This window comes from Porites lutea, chromosome 1 (assembly GCF_958299795.1).
Source record: "Porites lutea chromosome 1, jaPorLute2.1, whole genome shotgun sequence".
NCBI lineage: Eukaryota > Metazoa > Cnidaria > Anthozoa > Scleractinia > Poritidae > Porites > Porites lutea.
This window is the reverse complement of record NC_133201.1, coordinates 42,301,542-42,328,436: the sequence shown is the minus strand read 5'-3', so window position 1 is coordinate 42,328,436 and position 26,895 is coordinate 42,301,542. Positions and strand designations below refer to the sequence as shown.

Sequence of the window (26,895 nt, the reverse complement as noted above, 5' to 3'; positions counted from 1 at the left end):
AAGATTTTGGGTCAGATGTCATTTGTTATGAATAAGTTTGATTACAGAAAGAAACTGGAGGCAGCTTAGCTGAGAGGACTGTAAGGGTGTGAATTGTAATAAGGGTGTCCGGGTTATTGCCTCGAGAAACTATGATTGACTTGTTTCTTGGCAGTCCCGGTTTCCTAACTGATTTTAAAACATTATGTCTCATTTAAAATGTTTGATTTATGCCTAAAAGCCCTAAGCTGTGAATCAACAATCAATTTCCCTTTCTTTATTTGCGAAAATTCAGCGATCGCCAAGTGATGCCACATCGCTATAGCAGGGACGAGAAATAGTAAAGTGCGGTTAAGAGAGATGCTACAATGGTTTCTAGGTTATTATGAGGAATAACAAAAATTAATGTAAATAACACTGAGTTGGTCTCGTTGACACATGAGAGAGCTTTAGATTTGAAGATGGGGACGACTACGAGTACGAGATGTAACTTAAAGTTTTTTCGCGTATTCTCGAAAAATGTTCAACCCGGAAAGCTACATGTAAAATTAGTGCAGTGATTTTTATTGGAGAAGTTTTAGCCTTTTCCCGGTGGCAAAATGATTAAACTTCTAAAATTTGATAACTTGTTCCCGCTACTACGACATTCTCGCTAAAACCCGTTGTAGAATAACGACGACTAACTCGTTTTCCCGCCACAATGACGTTGGCTCACGCAAGCCAAAGCACTATTTAGTATCGAGAAAATGTCGCACTCGTGGTCGTCCTCGTCTCACTAGAATATAAAGGTCTCTAATGATTAACCCTTTCCCCACTGGGCCACACCGCGGCTGGGAGTTGTCACAGTTTCTTACTTTTCATGCGTTGACACCAGCGTCGGTTTTGAGCAGCCAGCCAAGGACATTGATATGGATCATTATCCTGGCATTTAGTATCCACTAAGAAAAAGAAACGAAAAACATAAAAAAGATATTATAAGAATCAATAAAAGAAAGTTGTTTTTATTATTATTATTATAATTATTGTTATTATTATTATTATTATTATTATTATTATTATTTTTATTACCACTGGTAATAAAGAGTGTTATGATAACACTCTTTACTGAACACACTGCGCCCAGCCTTATGCTATGCTCACTGATTGACCTGCACACATCCAAACCTCTTATTTCATTGGTCCCTATAACCTGCACTACCTATTATTTTCAAGAATAGGAGCATTGTTATGTCACCAGCCTTATATTGTTTTCCCAACCAATCACAAACTTTGTTAGGAATAGGTGCAGGTCGGCCCATGCCCCTCTATACAATATAGCTTGAGGCCCGACACGAAAACCATACCGGATAGGGCTTCTGTTCACACATAAGAACGGTGATTTCGGCGCGAATTCCGTAAAGGAGTGAACCAGCACTGCGCCGAGCTTGAAAGTGGATCGTCACAGATCGGATTGTCACACAACAGAACCCTTGGATAGATATCGCAAAACTAATAAACGTCTCTATTGATCAAGCAAAGAGGTGTACGCAAGATAAGATTGGTTTCGCTACATTGGTTGACCGTGTGGTCGCCAATTCAGCGCCTTGGTAACAAGATAACTGATTAGAGGGTTAAACTGTACTGGTTCGAACATATTTTATTGATAACAAAGCTAACTATTAAAATCCTATTTACAATTAATTCACTTTAAAAAGAACTATTTCGTCAAAACAAGACTGTACTGTACTGTGCTCTATGAACAGGTATACGGACGTGACGGAAGTAAATCCGTATCGGCGAGGGCTGGGATCAACTGCCGGACGGAAGTAGTTATTCAGAACTGAGGTTTGAAATCGAGTGCACCGAACTTGACAACTACCGCCCCAGTAAGAACGAAGTTGCCGTTCATAGCGCTGTTCATGCTGCATTTACCAGACAGTTTTTCATGACGACACGAGAAACTACCCGGTTTAGTATGAATACAGCTTTACTAGGTTTCTTCTTATTCCAGTTCTCTTTGTTTAGAATGGAGATTGCGTATAAATAGCTCCAGCCAGAAAATGACTATCATACAGTTGTATTAGGTGATCTTTTGAACACAACAGTAGAACTGTCCCAAGGCTGTTACGGATGGTGATCTATGTGTGCCATTGTTAAGTTGCTGCTCTTTGTTGGTCCAAGACATTTGAAAACGCTATATTTTACTACACTTTTTTCTCTTCTTACCGTTACATCTGCGACAACTTTTCTTGCATTGATTCCACAGGGTGAACGTTTGATGGAACTTATGCCCTATGGCTTGTTTCCAACACTTTCCGGCCGCCGCAAGGGACGGACAGTCTGCACGACTGTCTTTGCAGGGTGCTTTATGTTGATAAAAGAGAAAACAGGATTGTTTAAACACCTATCGTTAACCGTTCTTTGCGGCCAATTTCTGTAGAATCTAAGCGCAAGGAGAAAATATATTTGAAAGGGCAGCGAAATGAATATCAATATATATAGCCACGTCACTATCCCGGGAACGACACATTACACATTGGGTTTTTAAAGAGATCAAACAGTTCGTTTCGAATAAATGGTCGACGTTTTGAACAATTACTACAATATCAAGTAAGGCACGGCATTTCGCATGGAAAACATGCTTTTTTCTATGTAATCACTGAAAAATTTTAATATTATAAATTAGCAATGGTCAGTAAAAATGTAATTTGGTTTTAAACGTTTTAAACTATTTCTGTACCTGATTGAGTTTTTGACCATGTGTAAATAAAGATTACCTTGCCTTTAAGTTGCCTTCTGTAGATGGATGCTAATAAAACAGGGAACAGGGGGCTGGGAACGAGCACGGGCAACTGGCACATGAAAAATGGGAACAAAGCAGAGAACTGGGAACGAAGTTACTGATAGGACTAGAGTTCAAGTTAGTTTTTGTTCCCATTTTCTTATTTTCCCATTCCCGGTTCTATTTCCCCGCTCCCCTTTCTCCGTTGTAATGAGTCTGATGTAAATACGTCAAATTTACCAAATTCTACACGAAAAGGGAGGTCAGAATATAAATTTTCACCACTTCTATTATAAAAGGATTTTTAAAAATAGTCGTTATCTGTTACCTTGTCCTGGGCACAGATTTGTATTGCAGCTTAATTTTTGTTCTTTTAAGTGTAGACTGTTTCTCGGACATTGTCTTCTGCGAACCTTGAATCCAGATCCACAGGTCTTACTGCAAGTTCCCCAGGGACCCCAGGCACCGCAGGATCCTAACAGGAAAAAAAAAAACAGGTTTCCTCAAAGATCTAAGAGAAATGGACAAGTAATCTTTAACTAACAAAAATGATTTATTTAATACCGGACTCAGACCTCTAGACAACTAAACCCAAACATCGGATAGAAATTTAATTGGCTCCCTAAAATCAAACTCAGAATACCCCTGGCTATTCACCGTTTGAGGACGGAGGTCAATATGTCCCAGGGACGAAATTTTAAGGACGAATAAATGAGCTTTACCTACAAATACCAAAACAACGACGAAATGTGGCTTATTGGTGTTTCTTGGTAGGTAGAACCGGATTATTGGTAGGAAGAAAATAATTTTTCTTACTGAATTCACGACAAAATTGTCAAATGCACTCGAAAGATCCCCGACACACTGTAAAAAAAGGCACTACCCCCTCCTCAGGATTGGTCGGTAAGGGTGGTAGTTGTATTAATATTTTACCTACCTAGAACTTGATCCTTACATGCCAGTTTCATGATATCTTCCAGTTTTTTGATTAAGTCACCGTACGAATTTACTTGAATGGCATCCTGTTGGTTACCAGCAATTTGTACAAGTTCACCTTTATTGATCTCATTTCCAATCCCAATGGCTATTCTCCTTACTCCTGCAGCCTTCCAATGCAAAGCAAATTCAGTAAGCTCCATGCAAACGACGATTGAAATGAATGAATACAATGCCTATGCGGTAGTCATTTTCAGAGTCAAAGCGAGTTGTTTCAAGTCAGTTGATGGTATTAAACTCTGGTTATTGACCTGATTGGTCAATTAAGTCGCAATGTTATTGGTCGCCTCTCCGTTAAGCCGTGATCTTAACGAATATATTTTGGAAGAAGAAGAATAGGCCACTTGCAAGTTCCAAAAACTCTCACTTTCAAAATGAGGCCAATTGCACAACCTTTCTTGTGAAAATCAGTATTATTTGCGTGAGAGTGAAAAACATTTCCATATCAAAGGCTGAGCTTTTAACCTCGTTTTGATACAGAGGCCCGGGGGAACTCGGAAATGACCAATTCTAAGACCAGAAAGCTTAGAAAAAATTACGAGCTCCAGGTGAGAATCGAACTCACTACCCTCCGAGTTCTAATTCAGACGCTCTAACCACTGAGCTATTGGAGGCTCTATGGCGAGCAGGTAGGTACAAGGAGTTTTTGTAGTATGAAGAAATAAAAATATATACATGTAAATATATATATGTTTTTTCACTTAGGTTTTATCTTAGCCCTAAATTTGTTACTCCAATAAATGCCTTTACCTCTAGAACGAGTAGAGACACATTGCTTCAATTTACTATTGAATTCGCCACGGTGACTCAACACGGGGACAGGTCCATGAACCAGGACTTGCGTCCCAAGTATCAACCCCTTCATTACCTAAACAGCCCATGAAAGGTTGTACCACACCACCTGGGTCTACGTCCCCTACTCTTTACGAAAAACAGTGTGGGTTTTTTTTATGTACCACAAGAATTAGAACAGCAGAAGAGCTGTGAGACAGGGCCTACGTTTTCCGTCCTTATCCGAGAAGACAAGAATGTCTAACCATTTGTAGATGTCACAGCAAAGGAAGCACATTCTCCTCAGTTATTTTAATTAAGACCCTTAGTGTTGGTCCGGCCGGGGTTTGAGCCCGCGACCTCCCTCTCGGCAGACCTTCGCTTATCCAATTGAGCTAACCGGGGAGGGGGGCTGGGTAAAGGATTATGTCCAGTTCCTTTTGGACTTCACAGAATCAAGTCAAAGAACGTGAAACGTTTTAGACAATTTTTAACAATACCGCCACCATTGAGAAGAAGGTAAGTTTGCAAAAAAAGTAATAAGAAATTTTAAAAACCTCTAATGGAGTTAGAACTTGAGAAAATGGTTTACTGCCTTCATTTGTGTTCCCATCAGTCAGCACAAGCAACACGTTCGGTACGTCCGGTCTGTCCCCAGTCTCCTGCCAACCAAAGAAGTCTTCTGCTGCTAGTTCCAGGGCCCTGTCAGTTCGTGTTCCACCCTGAATATGCGGTAGGTTGCCAATCTTTTGCAACAGGTTGTTGATATTTTGAGGATCAGTAAATCTAGAAATTATAGAAAGGAGAAAAAGGTGTTAAAATATTTCCATCCATATTACAATAGGCATCCGTTACCAGGACAGAAACAGTATATACTGTAAAATTATTGATATATTGTTCAATCTACTGCAGATAACAAACAGCTCATAGTCCTCAGTTATAAATACTTTTAGACAGTGTATAATTATTTTTTCTCCTGTCTGAATAATGAAAATTGCGGTGTTAAAAACTTAAGCGGGGCACTGACAATTTGAAATTTAAAGATACGTTATGTCTAACGAATTTCTAAAGTCAGACGCCAGTGTTGAACTTGAGCTATTGTAGCTGCGATAAGCTAATTAGTGTAAGGGTGTCTTGGTTGTTGTACGTGGCACTGTTAACTCAGGTTCAATCAAGTGAGGTTTAATAATTAGCTATGTTGAGCCACACTACAAAACGTTTTTAAAAACATTGCAAAAATCGACGATTTGACTTGCTGTAAACGAGCGATTCTCGAGTTATTCTCAGTACACACAGAACCGGATTGTGGGTGTAATATAAATGTAGACTGAAACGAAAATCTATCAAAGGAACTATAAATAGGAACATACAATAGAGCCTCAACAAATTACAACGTGACTACAACAGCATAGACGCGAAAAAGAGTACTACGTAAAACTATATAGCAAGTGAAACATTTAACATTTGCTTGTTATTGAGGGAAGGTTCTTCCCAGGCCAGTTAATAATATGCAACGCCTCATTGATCTTCAGTTAGAAAGGGGTGGACGCGACTGGCATACTTAGCTTTCTTTTGCTGCCTAGTTTTTCTTATTTTCCTTTTTTCTTTTTTTTTGTGTGTGTTTTGTTTAGCTGAGTTTGTTGTATGGTACGTGACCCTTGATATAATCATAACCTAAGCAATATTTTACCAATGAGACTCGTAGTAATATTATTATTATTATTATTATTATTATTATTATTATTATTATTATTATTATTATGATGATGATGATGATGATGATGATGATGATGATGCACGCCTTGACGTCCACTGTAGGGGTTTCTGGGAGCGACAGAGGGCTGCTTTTTTCGATATAAGGGTGTGTCATCCCAATGAGGACTCCTATAGAGATCTTAGCCCCAACCAAATCTACAGGATTCATGAAAATGAAAAGAAGCGAAAATACAACTCTCGCGTCACAGAAATAGAGCAAGGCACATTCACCCCACTGGTATTTACAACAACGGGAAGGATGGCTGACGAATGCCTCAGATCCACTCAAGATTAGCCGAGCTATTATCTGCAAAAAAGCAAGAGAGCTGCGCCACAACAATTTCATGGGTCAGGGCGAAAGTGTCCTTTGCAGTTTTGCGGAGCGCGCTCCTATGCCTAAGGGGATCGAGAAACCCGAGAAGGAGGAACTTAGATGTTAAGGACAGGGATCTAGAAATGGAGAAGGGTGAAGCAGGACTTCCCTAGACTCAACAGCTATAGATGCTTTATTAATTGTCTTTATTTTATTATTATTTTTTTTTGTAGCAGTTGAAAGAAACTTTTGAATTTTAGAGGCTGGCAGTTTTTTTTTTATTGAAATGAAATGTTTTTAATTCGAATAAATTTTTCTTAGTTAAATTAACTTTTTCTAAGCTAAATTAAGTGCTTTTTAAATTGACAGGAATTGTAAATAGTGTTTTGAATGAATAGTTTTTTTCTTTTTTTCAAGCGAATTAATTGTAAATAGGATTTTAATAGTTAGCATTGTTGTCAATAAAATTTTTTCACCTTTATTTTTTTTAAAAAATTATTATTATTATTATTATTATATAATTATTATTGTTATTATTGTTATTATTATTATTATTATATTATTATTATTAATTTTGTTATTGATTATTTTTATGCTATTCAATACATGTAAATTTTACTTTCATATTTTGTAAGTGGTTGGTGTGTTGCTTTACTGATGATGATGATGATGATGATGATGATGATGATGATGATGTTTATTATTGGCAGGCCGTACTCTCCCCGTGTTTTATAGTAATTTTTTTGTATCACATAAATCAATGTATGGTGCAAATGAAGTTGTTGTTGTCGTTTTCTAAATTAATTGGGGTAACTTTTCCTAAAATGATTTCTTGCCTGATGGCAGTACGAAACGTTCAGTCCTACTTTTTAAATGACTCTTAGGTTCGAACCATTTTGCGATTTGCAAAAGTATTACAAAAGAAAATACTAGCCTGTGATAGGTATGCGCCTCCCAGCTGTATAAAATCATGGCCATGTGTGAACCAGCCTCTGATACCTGCAGTCTGCGAGCAAGGCTTTGTAGGAAACGGCGAGCCTTTGCATAATCATATGGTTTGATACTATTTGACGAGTCTATAATCACTCCAACATCTAAATGTTCCCTACAGGGACGGGGTGGGGGAGGAGGACCTTAAAGAACAAGAAAGGGTATGATGAAGTTAATGTTAAGTTACTGATCATCAATAAAAATTACAGAAGTCTTTTGAACAGCCAAATAATCGCTTAAATTCTGGAGTTACAAACGTCATCCCCCCGATTTTATATATTTGAACCGCAAAATGAAGAATTAAATCACTCAGGAAGATTACCGCTGTTAAAGACGCAAGATTTGCGTCTTTTACCGTATTTTCCTTACATTCTTGTGTGTTACAGCTCTCCGTTTTTGTGCTTGTTCCTTCACATTTCTTGCCGTTACCAGAAGGTGGTGGATTTGTACAGGTTCTCTTTCTTACTTGCACACCGCCTCCACAAGTCTTATCACAGGGTCCGGGACTACTCCATGGAGACCAGTGGCCATCTACACCTGATATGAACAGTAAGACACTAATTAAATAAGAATGAGATTCTAATTTTCATTGTACAAAACCAACCCACAAACCCGCAGAATTAAGATTCAGACTAAGATTTAAACATCTTGAGAGATCTTTTTTTGTAAAACAGCTGATAATCTTTCTCCTTTACAACAAATATAGTTACTTTTAAGACAGTCCCTCGTGTAATTCTAGTCTGAAATCAATTCTACTTAATGCTTAATTTAAGATAGAATAGTTTTTTTGTCTGCTCCTGCCTCTTTAGTAGCTTTTGATAATGAATGTTTCAGTTGAAAAGACCGTCAAAACAATGGGGAAAGTATTCCAAATAGACCAGGACACTCTGACAAAGATATTGTCGTTTTCATCACAGATTTGTTCATGGCATTGCAGAGTTTCTCATTCGGATTAATATATGTAATGAAAATATATATATATGTAAATATGTAATGAAGTATTTCATATAGCAGTGGAATGTCATCGTACCGCATTTCTGAGTGTTGCATTCTTTTGACTTCTTCTCAGGTCCAAGGTTTTGTTCCTTGCACGTTTTTCCGTCCCCGCTTGGTGATGGCTTGGTACACGTTCTGTGACTCCAACTAACTCCACCCCCACAAGTAGCGGAACATTTCGACCAACTACTCCACTCAGAATATCCTCCATCGACACCTGTTACAAACACAAAAAACAGGCAATCTGGTCAAAGCTTACACCTTTTGTCTGAATCGCTGGAGGTTAGGGGATCCGAGCTTAAAAAAAAATTATCGTTGCACAATCGAAAGCAAAACATCTAGCCAGATAGGCAGGGTATTACCATTTCAGTCAAAGTTGGCCCTCTTCGCTCTTTTACCAGAAAAGAAAACAGAATATACAATCTTCTTTTTCTAGTCTTAAATCCTTTTTCCCCGATGTTGTATTAAAGGAAAATAAAATTTTCCCCACCCCTGCCTCTTTGGCAGCATTTGCTAATAAATGCCCAGTTTAACAGGCCGTTAATGCACCAGGGGAAGTATTCAAAAACGACTAGCGCACTCCGAAATTTCATCTGAGATGTTTTTATCTCATCGCAGGTATTCTCATTCAGTTTTAAAAATAAAAATATATAATGTAGTATCTATTTTGGATAACAAAGGAATAACATGTTACCGCATTTCTGAGTGTTGCATTCTTTTGACTTCTTATCAGGTCCAAGGCTCTGTTCCTTGCATGTTTTTCCGTCTCCGCTTGGTCGTGGGCTGGTGCATGTTCTGTGGCTCCAACTTACACCACCCCCACAAGAAGCTGAACATTTCGACCAACTACTCCACTCAGAATATCCTCCATCGATACCTGTCTCATAAACAAATTGTTACCTATTACACCTCAACTCTTAAACTTCTAGCCTGATCGTTGAAGGCTGGGGAAGTGAGCCTGGGAGTACTTTCAACGGCGAATCCTTCCCTCGTGAGAAAATTGTCGTAAACAAAAACACTCGTACACAGAAACTCTGGCCAGATAAGAAGACCATTTGCACTTATTTATACTCAAATTTTGTAGGAAGTAAAGTAAGTTAATACCCTTTGCTCTTTGGCAAAAATTTCGTAGATGAAACACTCTTATAATTCTATTCCTAAATCACCCGATGTTGCGCACTCCTTTGGTAGCTTCTGCTGAGGATAAACGTTTCATTTGGAATTGACTGTTAATGCACGTGAACCGAAACAGTGCAGGCCCTAACAGATGCTAATGTAAAGTAACAACATTGTCATTCTCCAAACTTGGTAGTCATTAATCTCAAATGCTTGTTCCCTGCCTGGCAGACATTCCCAAAGGAGGGTTGGGAGAGGAGGAGTGGGGGTGTGGACTTTGGGCGCGGCAGAATGACCGGCCACGCCTTATCCACCCTGCCACCTGCTATGCAGGCCAAACCTTTATAAATGCAACAAAACATACCGCATGGATCAGTGTTGCACTTCTCTGTCTCCTTAGCAGGCCCAAGGTCTTGCTCTAAGCAAGTTTTTCCGCCGTTTTTCGGAGACGGATTAGTACATGTCCTAGTACGCGATCTCACACCTCCGCCGCAGGTAGCAGAACATTTTGACCATTTACTCCATTCAGTATAACCGCCGTCAATTCCTTATAAGAATAAAATAAAAAGGTTTAAAAGTGTTTACCTTAGTTTTCATTTTCCTCTTAATAAATTTTACTAAAACACGAGAATTAAGACACAGGTTACCCAATTTCTACCCGTATGTACCTTGTTTTTGCTCTCATTAGTCTAAGCATGTAATATCAAGAAGACCCTCTACAAATACGCGTAAAGAGCTTGGTAGAGATTTCTTTTTCATCAGCGAACATCAATAAGTACGTGTCACATTCAAATTTTCGCCATGTTTGAGAAATTTGAACCACCTTATTTTCTTCACAATTAAAAAAAGAATCTGTAAGCTAGCTTGCGCACATTACATTGCTGTACTTTCAGAATCCGTTAAGGAACTCTGATTGGTTGACAGCGTAATTATGTTCTTTAAAAAAAAAAAACCTTACAGACAAATGAAAACAATCTGCCTGATCTACAAGATACGCTCATTTCCTAGGAAAATATTTCCTTAACCAAAAGTATTAATTAAGAACCTGAGCATAAGCCATATTTTTTTACATAAGGACTTGAACTCAAACCAAACAGTTAGTTATGTTTACATTACTTTACGCCATGATCACTGTGGGATTTTTAAAGCCAAAACGAAGTCGTTTCTCTCTCGAAATCGTCCTAGCGGGGTATTTGTAGGAGTAAATATGAACTAGTAACAACATTTTTTAAACAAAATATATATTTGAAATTAAAATTGGGTTTCTCGAACTCGTTTTTAAGTAATGAACACTTAAAGCTAACATTTTTTCTTGGTTTCAACAGGATACACTGTCGGTAACCTGCCGAAAATAAGGAAAAAACATGATAGGAACAGTTACTCATTAAAGAGAAATTTATAGAGTACTTACGACAACTTTTTTCACGTATTTCGTCCAGCTCTTTTTTAAGCTTATCAAAACTTTTAGCCGTTACCACACGATCAGGGCTCCCTGCAATAGTCTCAAGTTCGTCTGATTTAATCTTTTTCCCGATTCCAACAGCAATACGATGGACGCCCTTAGCCTGAATATCAGTTATAAAATATAGTTTATTGTACTGACGATAGAAAAGATTTTCATTTTCCCAATTTAGAACATTACGTGGTTTTGCTCAAGTTTGATTGGGGCAAATAAGCGAATATCCCGCATTGATGGCTTTAAAGTACGCCTTTAAACAATATAATATGATTAATTGATTTGCAAGTTCGCTTTCCATGAAAATTGAGAAATTTAATTACAGACGTTTTCATGGTGAGGAGTAAAATTGGTCTCCTCTAGGACATACATACATACATACTTTATAGTTAGCTCCCCAAAGGGGCTTTTCAGGAACAATGCTTTATATTATATTATTTATAATAACTATTTACAACACTTAATCTAATACTAATTACAATATTAGCTAATTACTAATTACAATATTTTGAACTCAACTAAGAAGAATTTACAAAATTAGGGTTATTTAGGAATATAGAGGGCGCGGGCAGGGTTTCCGAGTTTGTTTATTTTAGTTTGTTTGACTAGGTAGTTAGGTGTCCACAAATAGCTTGTAAGCTAGGCGTTTTCACAGATTAATAAAGTCTTTATTATTATTATTATTATTATTATTATTATTATTATTATTATTATTATTATTGTTGTTATTATTATTATATTATTTTTGTTTTTATTTTTTTTGTCCGACAAGCATCCTCTTCCTTTTGCACGAGATTGCCCCCTCCCTTTCACACTTGGATTTCAATCAGCTATTGGTGATTTGATCATATGTGGTTCGAATTTTACGCGCTCGAGTGTACTGTATGTATTGAATGTTTAAGAAAAGTCAAGCGTTGATAACAAAATTATGATAACTCAGAATTTATCCTTTAAAACGTCCTTGCCTCTATCAAAACTCCAAAGCCGTCTTGGGCCGTTTATATTGCTTTCAAAGAAAAACCTACGAAAAGGTGAGTAGACCGGCAGAAACATAAAAGAAGGATTTGCGATAATATGATATAGTAAAGAGCTAAGTATACGTGTACTCACCACCAGTGGGGGAAGAACCTCGCTGTAAGGCTTAGAACTTTTGTGCGTTGCACCGTCAGTAAACACAATCATTACATTAGGAGCATTGGGTCTGTCTCCGTTTGCGGTAGTAAATACTTCGTTACTGACCGTCTCCAGTGCCAAATCAGTACGGGTTGGATTACCTAACCTGTCTTGAGCCTTCATCGAGTCCAAAAGGTTGTTTAAAGCATTCTTGTTTTGTTTTACGGTTTCCTTAAAGTTGACCCGAACCTGGGCTTTCTTATCATAAGTGACTATTGAAAAACGTGTTTTCCTGGGGCCAACATTGAACTTGGATATAAGTGTACGAACTGCTTCCAACATGGTGTTATAATTTTCCCTTCCTACGCTCTTCGTTTTGTCGAGAACGAGACATAAATCCAGCTCGCAGTCAGGGGCACCTTAAATGGAATAAAACCTTTATTATATGATTGATTTCAAATGAGAGGAAAAAGGGTAATTTTCTATCGCAGGAATTACCGATGATTTCCCCCAGTGTAGGGGAATTCAAGACAGTCTTGGTTATAGGAATCCATACTGTTGATACCGGGTACCAAGCACTGGACTCCATGCAATTTGCGACTTAGTACTGACACCACTTCTTAAAGTAGTGAACAGGAATTGTACAATGTGTGTTTTTGGCGTTTAGCCTAATCCGCTATAAAGTCTTTCCAGGTGTATTTAAAGAATTCATGAAATAGTTAAATCCTAGTTGGTTCTTACTTTTAAAAGGATCTATTTTTCGCTTTCTTTCCATTCGTTTTTTTGCAAATTTCAGATATAAAAAAAGGTTTTTAAAATTATTGGGGTGCACTTTGAACACCCTATCCAGACCTGGCTTGTTTTTACCTCCCGTGATCGGGAAGGCTTCTCTACAACCATAGACTTCAACCCTCATGGATATGTGAATGTGCCAGGCTGTTGGTCGAATACGGATGTAGCGCGCTCTGATTGCATTTCTGAGCTCGTGGTAGACCACAGTATCCTCGTCAGCGTTTCCATCAAACTCCTGAAAGGAAAACGTCGTCTCTGCTTTGAAATGGCCCTTCGGCTATGTACAGGTTCAGCTGTAGGCTAAAAGTTGTGAGTACTACAAAGGTACTAAAAGCAGCGTCTATCACAGGTGCAAATAAATAGATGATTAGAGGAGTAAACTTGTTTACTTTGCGTTGCTTTTGGGCTTGGTATTTGGGTTTTGGCATGAGTGGTCTTGTCAAGGAACAATGATGAGGCTAGAAGAATTTATATGTCCAGGTAGAAAACGATTTTACCTTGATTCCTCCCTGCGCTTTTTCCGAGTAGTCGTGAAAGTTGACACCGTCGTCACTGTACTGCACTTTGTATTTAGTTACCCACTGGCGGTATGGGCCATTTCTGCCTTGAGTTGCTAGGCCGGTTACCTTGGTGTGCTTACTACCCAAATCAATCTGCAGCCACTGGTCCAGGTTATTGTGTTTAGCTGACCATGATCCTGCCTTGCCGGGATTTGCTTTAAAGTGGAGTCTTGCCTGGAAGGCAGCATGATTGGCATCCCACTCCGAAGAAGCACTAATTTGTCCATTTGAGATGGCACCGTTTTGCATGCCCAGAGCATCCTGACATTCTAGACATTAAGAAGTAAAACAGATCGTTGGTCCAGTTCAAAGGATCATTAAACAATAAGCCACCTGCTAGTCACGTTGTTGCATGGAATTGGAAGTGGACAGCAATCATCGCTTCGACATTTCTCTGAGCCAGACTTTAAAATGGTGGGAAAGTGATATAATTCAGAGACTGTGTTGGTGAGCAGACTACTATACTGACAACGCAGTTTCTGTGCACGGGCTATTGTAAGAGTGGGTACAAAATTTTGATATACTGAAAGCCGGTACGATATATGTACGCTGCGCGGGCGTTACCTTAATTTGACGCCTATAGAAAATAACTGCCCAAAATTGTTAGGCTAACTTTCATCAACTTCATCATCATCCTTCGGCTGCAGAGCATTCATCCACAACCTCCATCGATGGCGTTTTTGAGCCATTTCCAACAGCTGATTGTCATTTAGCAGGCTGTCAGGATCCCCCAGAAGACAATAAATATAATCGGTGAACGACGATCGCTGTCTTCAGGGTTTTCTCCACCAATGAGTAGAAACATGCATTGCAAATTCTACGGTCGAATTTTACATGTACTTAATAAGATCTTATTTTACACCCTTGCAGCAATGGACATGAGGGAAATGCCTCTATAGTTTATTTTTGTCATCAGCGAGTTGTCACCTTTCTTAGGTAACGGAATGAGAACAAAGGTAAACCACTGACGTGGTGGAGATAATGAGGTATAAACTTCAAAACAAAATGCATGAATGGCATCAGGCATTTCAACAACACCAACTTAAAGTGCCTCAGCAGTAATGGCACAGTCCAAAGCTGTTGCTTTAGTTGTTTGTTTTCATGTCTGCAATTGCTTCAGCAGTCTCCTCTCGAGTTGGGGGATCAACAGTTTTTCGGAAGGTCTTCTGCTGCTGGAGGGGATAGCTCCGATCCCAGTCGTCATGGTTGAGCAATTAGCCGAAGTAGCTCTTCCACTCGTCTAGTAGCTTTTGTTCATTAGAGGGAGCTGAGACATTTCGCTAGCTGACCTTTACATTTTATAATGATGATGATGATAATAATAATAATAATAATAATAATAATAATAATAATAATAATAATAGTAAAGGTTTATTACAAATCACAAACTAGCACCCGAATGTGAATTACAGGTGAATTTTGCTTGGTGTTCTCCCCTGAGAGTTTATGGATGATGTCCCAAGTGGCCGTGTGGCTTACCCAGTCTCATCAACTAATTTCAAGTCTTCCTATGATTATTGAAAGGGGCAGCTTCTGTAGGAATTAATGAGACTTGCATTTAATTTTCTCCATATGTCTTTTGATTGTGGTACCTTGGATAGATCAAATTACTTCTTGGTCCTTATCTCTCCTCTTCTTCATGTGGATTGTCCTGTCAGATACCCCTTTTGTTAGTCCATATGCCTCTCCTTTGCCGACTACTTTTTCATTGATTTTCCTTACGTTTGTTTTAGAGGACTTGTATCTTTCTGTTATTTCTACAGATCCATTACAGTGTTTGGAATCGAATTGGACAGCTCCAATTGAAATTCCTCTCTAGTGCTTTGGTCTTGCAGCTTTCTCCAGTTACCGGGCATTTTAATCTCTTGAATGGCTCTCCCTTGCCAGTTCTCATGCTAGTGACTAGAAGGAGGATGCTAATAATGCGGTGGTCATAGTCCAGTTCAACTGCGTTGTCAGCGCGGCAGTTCCTGAGAGAGTTTATCCACTTGCTGTTGATCAGTATGTGATCCAATTGATGTTTAGATCCAACCAGATGCACCCAGGTCCACTGCCAACGATAAGGCTGAGAAAATCTTTGCTGGAAAAGTCGAAAATTGTACCGCTAGCACAAGTTAACGAGGCGTTCACCATTTTTGTTTGTTGTGTCATAGTAACATTACCTATCAACAATCACAGGGGATACACTTAGCTATACATGCGAAATCTTGCATTAAAATCACCAACAATGAGATGGATCTCATGTGTCTTTGCTTGTTCAAGATGTTCATTGAAGGATATATGTAAGTCCTCTTGTACTGAAGAAGATGAACATTCAATAGGCGCATACACAACGGTGATGCTTCGTTGAGGATTTCCATGTAATATTGCACAGATGATTCTCTCGGTGCTTATCTCTCTTGGTTGTTCTGTTTGGTTGGAGGTGATGAGCCTGTTTTCTTGTAATCCTGTTATGTCAACACCAGTATCTGCACAGCCCATGAATGGTTGATGGGTATTTCCTTGTTGGAAGAAGGGTTCTCGCATTGCTAACTTTAACATACTTATTATCAATTACACACGAGAAGTGGGAAAAATGCTTGTTCTGTGTAATTTCTTTAAGTTTTCCTAGTCCCTCGCCCTCATTATTTCACGTGGCTCGGGCATAGCCAAAAAAAGGTGAAATTATTCATAACCATTTATTTCAAAAGGAAAGCGTATTTCGAAAAACTAGTCCCATTTCACTGGAGAAGGAATAGGCTTCTGACTGAAGTGATTACATTTAATCCTTGCCCTGGCCAAAAAATGAGCGGAATCGATTCTTTGACCGCGGCCGCGAATCTTTTATGGTTCTTTGATTTTTTTTTTCTCCGAAATTCACTCTCAAAATTTGCTCAAATTAATTTTAGAAAAAATCGCTTAGTTTAGAAGTCATAGCTTGAAAGGTTTTGAAAAATAAACTTTAAAGCAAGGGGTTCCTCAAACACCCCCCTCCCAATCTTAATAGGGTTTTCGAGCATTTAATATGCATGCAGTAGCAAATAATACTCCTGATAAATTGTGATTAAAATACATGTGGTACTCTGATATAACTTCCTACAGAGTTTGTCTGGAGGGTTCTTGATTAAAATATATTTTCTTTCTTCTTTATATATATAAAATAAAAATAAAATATAAATAGCCCCCTAACCAATAACTCACACTGTTCATGACGTTAGCAAGAGAGCAAAATCCTCTTTTGACTAATCCAAAAGGCAAGACTGGGTGTTTCCCTTTCCGTCCCATTATTCCCCTTTGATGGTGGGAAAAGTTTAGAATTACTAACTAGTCGCTCCAGGAAATGGTTCTAAAAAGCAGTTCTAACCCACTTGTGAGGGAAAGAGTTCGGCTTAAAAGAGGTATCACATATAGGTGGTATTGTAACCTGCTTGCAGGAAGAGGCTCAGCGCGCCAAACAAGTTAGTCTGCTTTTGTCCTTAGAAGAACTGAAACCACTTCACCTATTTAAAAAATATTAGATGTAAACAGAGATGAAGTTGAATTCGAAAGCTTTTTTTTCTTAAGTTGCAATATACGGTCACGAAGTTTTTGTTGTCAGTTGTGGTTGTTGTTTTTGCAGGAATCAACAGAGTTTGGCTTAGAAACAGTATTTACTTTTATGTAGCGTCCCAGTAGTATGCGTATTAACAGGAACAGTGCTGCATTATTCCATTTTATAGTTAGTCGACGAAAGAGCAAGTACGAGTCGCCTCCTAGTGCGAGACTTTCGAGGCCTTCCGACCCACCGTCAGCAGTAAAAAAGCAACATTTCTTGAATAATGCTCTGAAGTCTGTTTAGCAATTATTCTTTGAAATCGAGGTGAATAGTGGCGATATATTTTAGCGAGTCGCGAAGTGGCAAGGTAAATATTCCCAAAGCCACTATTCACCGAGATTGAAAAGAACCTTTGTTTAGTATATACACACGACGTGAACTCAGAAAAATCAGAGAGGAAACCATTAAAAAGTACGATTTGATTGACGGATCAAATCACACGAAAGTTTAAAATTAGATCTATGCAGAATTTTCAAACATAGCAATTCACAAGTTTATCACTTCGCAAACAACAGCTTTATGGTTTAGATGGAACCGTTAAAAGGTTGAATTGTTTCCTTAGCTGAGAAAAAAAGTAGAGCCATGTTGTTTTCTGTTGACTCGCCAAGTTTATAGCCAAAAAGCTTTGTTATGTCGTTCTTCGCATGAAGTACCGACAAAAATGGCGGCTCGGTTGCTCGACGTAAGACGTCGTCTTCCTGTAGAATTTGTTTTTCAAAAATAAACTTCGATTTTGGGGCCAAATTTTACTTGTTAGGAAACGCTGAGTTCACGAAACAGCCTCTTCTACGCGAATAAACGAGAGTTGTAAACAATCCATCAAGCACAAAACTCGCCTACAGAAAATGGAAAAACGTCGTTTTGAATCCTTCGAAGTCTTTTCTTGCCTTAAAAAAGGCAACTCTAGGATTTTGTCGACTTTTAAAAGATCGTTCTCTAAAAAAATGGGAAAAACACCGAGTTCACACATTATCCACTCGCTAGGAGGTGATGAGGGCGAGAGGAACAATTGTTTTAGTAAAATCAAAATAGTTGGTCAAAAATATTGAGAATAAAAGAATTTTAGCTAGTTAAAGCTAGACTTTAATCCTTTTTTGCCGCCAAAAAGCCCGCGCTTTTCGCTGCTAGTGGGCTATAACATATAGTCTAGTAGCAGCTCAACCAATCAGAATGCAGCATTGATAATAGACCACTAGTTGGATTTTACTAATGTTGAATAGTCCGAGATAGCGAACCAATCTGATTGCTTAAAACACCAAGATCATTGAGTGTGTATATACTAATTAGCTTTATTTCTAGTTAATCTATTTTTTTTTTCCTTTTTAGCTATCACACTCAAGAGTGTATCTCACCTGTGGCCAGAGACAGTTGCACAAAAAGTGTGCACAGGCCAAAGTATAAAATCGAGGTCATCCTGAATGCTCCTTTCTAATGAGAAAGAAAGACCCATGGTGTCACAATTTGCTAAAACGGAGCTAGTATAAAGGTTAAATAGTCACCTTGATGATATACACTCAATATACAATCACTGACGTTAGAATCTACGATGATCTTCAATATTTTAATTGGCCTGAGAACTGGCAGTCGACATTTCGCGACACCACCGCTGGTTTCCCCCGAAATGACGCCTGAGAAACAAGCTGCATACTGATGACGCGTCACTACCCAGATCTGGGTAGTGCCTCTAATTGGTCGTGCTGCAAGGGAAATTTGCTTCAGCCAATCAGAAGTACTACCCTCATCTGGGTATTGACGTGTCATCAGTATAGAATTTCTTCGCTCGTTTCTCACACGTCATTTCGCCGGGCAACCAGTGGTGGCGTCGCCACCCATACACAAAATGCTCCTGTAGAGTTATGAAGAAAATTTCAAACAAACTTCATTAGGGACACTAAACATAATAATTTTTATGTTTTTGCAGGTATTGCATTAAAACTTGAAAGCGTTTGCCCAATCCGTCCTTGCCATTCGTTGTAAAAGACGACAGGAAACAGTTTCAATGCCTAAATGTAATCATGGACCACATTTTTATTTTTTATATATTATTGATGCGAAGAGACTTTGAAGCTTTTTAAGAAGATATAGCAAATGGCGTGAATAGCCCCTTTAAAAAGATATGTCGTAAATCTAAAAAAAAGGAAAGAAAAAGGGTAGCCAACATTATCGTTGTATTGCTTTCACGGAAATTTTTTCACTTAAAATATAAGTGCTCTTTGTAAAGCCACATTTAAAATAAAACGTGCGAAGGTGGCTAAAAGGTTTTGATGGATGGATTAATAAACCGCTCAATGCTAATAATTCTTTTGAACTTTTGATATGCACTGAAAAGATAGGGAAAGTAATTTTATTAGCTATTTCATTTGTAATGTTTTTTGGTGTCAAAAAATGACTTCAGAATGTGAAAATTAAAACTGAATGATAATGGTCATTCAACTTCTATAATCTTATTTTTTTTCTACTGTTTTGGTGTAGATATACGAATTTTAACTCCATGCTGCATATCTGTTTGCTCTTTCTAACTCTAGCTATATGCAGGATGTTTTTATTATTATAATTTCTTGTCTCAATAGTTTAAAGTCAACTAGACCCGAGTTCACTATTAATTTTTTTTCTACTGTTTTGGTGTAGATAAACGAATTTTAACTCCATGCTGCATATCTGTTTGCTCTTTCTAACTCTAGCTATATGCAGGATGTTTTTATTATTATAATTTCTTGTCTCAATAGTTTAAAGTCAACTAGACCCGAGTTCACTATTTAAAAGCTGTAAACTGACCACGTTGTATAATGGCTTACCTGTAGAAGTCACAATCAGGACCTGCTAACTCTGAAGAGAGAAATAGTTCAGTAGTTACTGTGATGAGGCCAATACCTTTATATTGAGCAACTTATTATATTTCCATATTTTTTAGACAACAAAGAATAAAATAGTACAATACATATAATAATAACAATACATACTTAAAAAAAAATTAGTAGGAATTGATAAGACTTGTAGACTAATTCAGTATTGTCTAAAGGTAAAAATGAATAGAATCAAAATAATGATGTAGCGAGTTTTTAAATATCATCAATAATAACCAAACTGAAAATTATTTTATTCACTCCAGCTCATGTGCTTAATTCGACAAAAATTTTTAAAAATATGTATTGAAATATATAGTCAGCTATTTTTTATAATTAACGCCGCCTCAAAACATACTGTGGACAATTTTCAAGTTAAAAAGTTATTCTGATTTTTAAAATTTGCGTGGTTTTAAATATCATCGTAAATTGATTCTCTTTTTTACCAATTTATTCGTGAACATTCGTTTTTGACATCTCTCAATTTTTTAAATTGCTAGAACTTTGAAGATGTTTTATTATCATCACTATTTGTACATAGGCTTTTTATCATGATTGTTGTAATTTCTTATTATTAATTTTGTTTTTAGAGGGGCACTTGGGAGATTACTGTTCATAGTAATTGGTTTCACCCTCTTAAAATATGAGGGTTATCTTCCTTCATATTTGTCGCCAAGGGGACGAACCACGGGAGAAAAGGTTTAACAAAACTACTAACTTGAAGGCCTTTAACGTTCTCTTAGAATAAAAGAATGAGATTTTCAGAAGAGAGAAATATATTTATTTTATTTTATTTTATTTTTTATACATTCGTTCATTGTTTCGAGGATCGGGAGCACCAGAGGGTTGCAATGTTGGGCTGCCCATTTACGACACAGAACGCTGCAGACACAAGAACACAAGAACCAGCACACCAAACTCTACATCACAATCTAAAGTGCCTCAGGATGGGTGCTACTTGAACGACAAAATCACTGGAGTGGTGACCCTACCACCCCTAACAAAATTACATTACAGTACAAACATAAACAAGGAAAGACGACACTGCAGGAGAAATTTAAAGGCGCGATAGCTAATCTCAAAAAACAATAAAACAAAAAGCATCCGTAAACGACCACAAACTATATGACCATTGGATTAAAAGATTATGAAATGTAACAGTGAGAAAAACAAACAACATAAAACAACAACAACAAAAAAAGAAAGGATACTGTAGAGTGTACACGGTACATTTTTTTTGTTCTTTCCGAGGTCAGATAAAATTTTGCAAACTTAGTAACGAGGAAATTTTATTTAAAAAATATGCAGTTACGAAATTCCTGTATTATATGACAGAAATAAGTCAATGCTGGTTCTTTGAAGAGTTTTTCCTTTATTTTATTATCATATAGATGCTTTTGTACACCAAAGATCTTTGTTGTCGGTGTCAAGGCTGTCTAGACGCGTCACACGCAAACACACTTGGCTTAAAACGAGGATCTAAGTGACACCTTTCATGACCTTTATATGCCCTTGACATTGCTCCCCATGTCTTTGCGTTCACCACAAAAATATGCAGACTAATTTTATGTCTTAGGAAGGATTCAATACTGAGCATTATAGAAATAAAGTGCTGGGCACTATAGAGACTTTTGTTCTTAGGCCATCGTAGTTTGATCAAAAATAAAACACAAAGAGCGATGATAAACATTGTGAGCTTTGGCATTTTTGATAAACTTGACGTTTCGTGTGCTATTCAACATACATTTTCAAAAGTGATCTAAAGTGACCGTTGAAGATAACGACGAGACTATATATAAAAAAATTTACAAGGTGTCTGGAAATGAGATTAAGAATTCAAAATTCTCAACAGTAATGTGTGAATACAAAAGGCAACAGCTAATAAAGCATTAGCTTTTCACTGCTGATGTTGACATTAAAAGCTGGCTTACAATGATAATCTGTTTTGGGCACTTCTCATTATGTAAACTAAGTATGTATACATACACGTGGCGTACCGTTTTTGTTTTTGTTTTTTTGCTGTGGCTCAAAGAAGTCTGACAAACCATGAGGGGAATATAGCCTTCAAAAACCAGATTACAATGTCAATGCATACTTAATGACAGTTTTAGGCAGAAATTAATGCGCTGCATTCAATAGACCTTGTCACGGTTTTCGACGCCATCTTGACGAGTAGGCAAGCGCGTGAGAAATTACAGTGTTTGTATGAGAATCTAATGTCGAATAATTTCCTTGGAACGACTGTTCTGAAAAAAATATGATTTGTAAACTAAAGCTTCACTCCTAAGGATTCTCCTGAAAAATTTTGAGGGCGTTACATGCACTAGAAGACCTAGAACCCCTTTTTAAAATTTTCTATACATTTGTCTGTAAGAAAGTCCTGGGAAAATTACAGACAAATATATGGAAAATCTAAAGAAAGCCTCTGGAGAAATTTAAGGACAGGGACGCCCCCAAATTGTTTTAGGACAATCCTTTGCTTTGTAGCTTTAGTTTACGATTGATATTTTGTTCAGAACAGCCGTTTACGGAAAGTATTCGATTTTAGATTCTCATACAAACACTATAATTTCTCACCCGTTTGCCTACTCATCAAGATGGTGTCGAAAAAACCGTGACAAGGTCTATTAAACAGAAGGAACGAGCTACGTTTATCTACAGACTACTTTAAAGTATAGCTTTATTTTTGTCGTTGTAATTGCCACCAAGAAGACAAAAGGCGACAGGAACCGTTCAACGAAACAACTAAGCCAAACGCTTATTACAGATTCTGCGGATAAAACAGAGAAAAAAACTTGAAACTTTAGAAGAGGAAAAAATTCATTTTTTTCACATAATATCTCTAGACCATTTATGTCTTGGAAATGTTCGTCTGTTTGTTTGCTCATTTTTGTATCCTCAGAGCCTGGTCATATCAGTTAGCTGCTCTTACAAGGGATATTGGCAATCCTGAGAATTTAAAAGATGCTAAATGTCTTACCTATGCTTAAGTAATTTGTGCCGTTTGCCAACAGTGTTACAAAAACTTGTTTCAAAGCGATTTATTCAATAATACAAAGTTTTGGTAATAATCGTTGATTCCTTATATCTGGACTCTAAAATCCAACATGTAAACCCATCTTTAAAATAAAACGTGAAAAACGTGCGAGGGTGGCTTATGAACTTTTGATATACAGTGGAACTCCGTTAATACAGACACGAATGGGCAAGAAAAAATGGCCGTAATAACGAGGTGACCGTATTACCGAGGTGAACATTAGGCGGGGTTCCAGTGTACACTGCAGTAGATAAGGAGAGTAGTTTTATTAGCTATTAGCCATTTCATTTGTGATTTTTTTTTTTGCGTCAAAAAACGACTTAAGACTTTGAAAATTAAAACTGAATGATAATGAATCATTCAACGTCTATAATCTCGTTCCAAGTTTGTCTGCAGGATATTTTTGTTACTAATATACATAGATTTAGCCAGAGCTAAAAGCGAAGCTCCCGTTTATGCATTTTGAATTTACTGCAGACAATGGACTTTAAATCTGGATCAAAAAAATATGTAGACAAAGGAAAGAATTGTCTTCAGTATTGCAATAAAAGTTGTTAAGAGGCGAAATAAACTTACAAGACAATTGAAAAACGCATGGTTAGAACCTGAAAGCTAAGTTACCTGGGAAGATAGCCTGAGTATCAGGCCTTCCTTAGGGGTTAGAGGAAAGGAGAGTTTAGAGGGCTGACAGGGGAGGCATGAAAAGAGAGCGGAGGGAGTTTCTTCCCTCGCGATTGTAGCTCGACCGTCTCTCCGTTTTATCCTCTCTCTTTATCCTCTCTTCCAAAAACACCTGATACCGACAGACTAATCCTAATTCTAATTCTAACCCTAACACTAATTCTTCGCTCGAGCTACAATATCATATATAATATATCAAACGACTCCTGGAATTCTCTCTTGTCGAATTACAGTAATAAAACCGCAGGAAAGATGAAACCAGTTTTGCAAATATCACCAGTGTTCCCCGAACTAAGCACTTAAACTTTTATCCTAACTCATGGGCTGCATTCGACTAAAAACGAAAAAAAAAAAGAGAAAAATTTTTGCTTGATCTATGCTTGTCATTAATCCCGGGGGGAGGTACTCCGGATTTCAAGTGACGGGGATGAAATTTTCGATTCCAGGATTTTTTTGGGTAGGAAAATTTGGCAAGTATTTTTTGGGTGGCTTGATTTAAAAAGGGATTTTTTGGGGTATTAGAAATAATCTGAAGATTTGTGGAAGTGCACGCTTATCCCGACCACGAAGTTCTGTAAATAAAGTACAACCAAATAAAATACAACATGTTATATCATTAAATGTTCGGCATAACTCTATTTCGATTGCTTTTGTTATTAATGATTTAATTACATGTATTTTCTATTGATAATAATAATAATCATTGTCGTACTTGGGATTTTTCAAAGCAGGGAGAGGAGGTCAAGTTTTCTCACATGAACGATAAAAATCAGATTGTCGTGATGTCGGGAATATCTATGGCTGTTTTACTCAAAGTGAGACCATCATCATTATCGTCACTATCACCATTACCATCGTCATCATCATCATGAGCATCATCACCATCATCAGCATCGTTATTGGAACTATTTTACAACTCTGACTTTTTGGATGAAGAAAGAGATGGGGTACAGGTCAGCTATTAATGTTTTATTCCACAAGCGTTCCCGCGTAGAAAACAAATTTTCTGTTGCCCGGATTACTGAGCTTTTAAGTTTAAAGGAGAGTGGTTCCTACAACTTAAGATCTAATAGCAGCTACGAATTTAAGGTCCCCAACACAAAGTGTAAGACCCTTGGGGACAGGACCTTCGCACGTGTTGGCCCCTCACTGTGGAACACTCTCCCCTTAGTTATCAGGAGTATCCGGAGTGTTCAAGTTTCAAGCAGGTCCAGTGAATCAATTCGTGCACAGTGATTGTTGTGTTGTATTTTTATTTTCTCTAAGTGTACTGTCTGTTATGTCAGTAATGTTTGTCAGCTTTTATCAGCGTTTTAGAATATGTATATAGTTTTAGCGCTCTTATAATTACAATTATTATTACCCATCATTAAAGACTTAGTATTGACGCCGCACCACTCCTCTTAGTAGTGAACAGGAATTGAAAATGGGTGTAGAAAATATAGATCCAAACATTGGCAACCAATGGTGTAGGAGTACCTTTTACATAAAAGCAAGCACGTTGCTCAGAAACTATTCGATTCAAAAGAGAACTTCGTGACGTGTTTTTGGCAAAACAAAAAAACAATTATTCTGGAACTTTTATCTAACCACCTCCTTTCATTTTCATAATACGCACGAGTATGGCATCAAAGAGAGACCAAAGAGATGAATTTAAAACTTTGTGATGTTTTTATTATTATTACAAAAAGCTCTAACACTGACATCTTGAAAATGATTTTCTAAAGAAACTCTTGGTTACAACCTAGTCCCCAGAGCGCGTTTCTCCGGCTTTTGAGGTGGGGGCTCCACCTCCAAAGCCAGGAAAAGCGCCCCGGGGACGAGGTTGTCTTGGTTAAAAAACCTCAGGTAATTCTCCAAGGTAATACTCAGGAATGTGAGAGATAACCGATCATATAATTTTATTCAATACAGTCTGGCCAAGATTCAGGTCTATGCGGCGGTAGCACCCCTAAGAATGCCTGCGGGTGAGGCTAATGCGGCGGGTAAGCTTTATGAGCGAGATAGATATTTGGAGGAACTTTTTACCCAAATTTATAGAGTTTTGTACGGAGAGGCCATGTTGGTGTCCATCCGAGGGGAACCAATGTGTGTCATTGGGCTTTGCTGTGAAAGCAAGAAGTAATATTCAAGAGTTTAATTATTGATGTGTTTTAGAGTGATTTTGCTTGACCCGTGAAAAAGATACTAACTAGTACAAAATAGCTACATGAAAACAAAAAGAATGAAAATGGAATTGGTGCATAATAGTGCGTATTATTGTACTAGTTATTTCACGGGTTATCAAAATCACTCGGCTACATGTTGGCGACCACACCCTGTACCGCTAAAGTGGACCTTTTCTAATAATACGTGCTTTACTCTCAGGGCAAATATATCCTCAAATTGTAACACAAGCCATTACAAATCACCTTCAGTTTCAAGCATATTTAATAGTGCCCATGAGACGGTTCACACATTGCACATGCATAAAACTCTTCTTTGTTTTGTATCTTGTTATGATCTAGCAGTAATAATATTTATTACTCATTCAAAATATTTCCCCAATTCTGATTGGCTAAAAGCACACGCATAATTCACCATAACCAGTTACTGATCACAAAATTTGGAAGAATTTTGTGTTTAACGAGGAAATGACGTCAAAAATGCAGCCTTCTACAGGTTAATGCGCCGTTAACCGAGAAGACCTGGGGAGGAGGTTGAATTGTTTTCGTTGTGAAAACTAAAATGGCGGACACTTCGCTCGTTTCAAGAGTAAGAACTACAGCTGGAACTAGGCGAAATAATGGCTAAAAACATAGCAAAAACAGCAAGAAGACAACTCGGAGGGTGACATCTGTTATTTGGAGAATATTTGGGGAGCTGGACAAACCTAAACATACACTATCGAAGATAAACTTAACATCGATGCAGGAAAGCATATTTTAGCTATGTTTTTAAACTAGGAATTATTTTGAATGAATAACTAACCAATTAATAAATTCGGCTTTCGTAGGATATGAAGAATTAAGCAGATCTCGGAGGGTGTTATCCACAGAGGCCGACATCGGCCTTCGGCCGCTGTGGATAACACCCTCCTCGATCTGCATAATTCTTCATATCCTACTCAGCCTCGTTCATTAATTAACAATTACTGAATGAGGCTGAGTAGATCGAGGAGGG

The 26,895-nt window shown here is 37.7% G+C and overlaps 2 protein-coding genes across 3 annotated transcripts in view; both read right to left on the bottom strand.

Moving 5' to 3' along the window:
* Positions 1-26,895, bottom strand: part of LOC140951534 (uncharacterized) — a 262,305-nt gene that overhangs the window by 192,460 nt on the left and 42,950 nt on the right. The gene's annotated exons all lie outside the window — the stretch shown is intronic.
* Positions 820-16,124, bottom strand: LOC140929939 (uncharacterized). The gene is made up of 15 exons (XM_073379622.1): positions 15,821-16,124; positions 13,536-13,867; positions 13,099-13,273; positions 12,244-12,665; positions 11,089-11,242; positions 10,042-10,224; positions 9,256-9,438; positions 8,596-8,778; positions 7,935-8,102; positions 7,510-7,708; positions 5,065-5,293; positions 3,678-3,846; positions 3,069-3,215; positions 2,185-2,322; positions 820-917 (listed from the first exon to the last, which is right to left on the bottom strand). The coding sequence occupies exons 1-15, from the start codon at positions 16,122-16,124 to the stop codon at positions 820-822; spliced, it is 3,084 nt and encodes a 1,027-aa protein (XP_073235723.1).

Excerpts from the sequence above, each read along its gene's own strand:
- LOC140929939 (XM_073379622.1), bottom strand. The coding sequence starts at position 16,124 with ATGCGAGAACCCTTCTTCCAACAAGGAAATACCCATCAACCATTCATG. Across the intron at positions 5,294-7,509 it reads GAGGCGCATACCTATCACAG|ATTTACTGATCCTCAAAATA; the intron begins GCTAGTATTTTC and ends TATAATTTCTAG. Across the intron at positions 918-2,184 it reads AAGTTGTCGCAGATGTAACG|TGGATACTAAATGCCAGGAT; the intron begins GTAAGAAGAGAA and ends TCTTTTTCTTAG.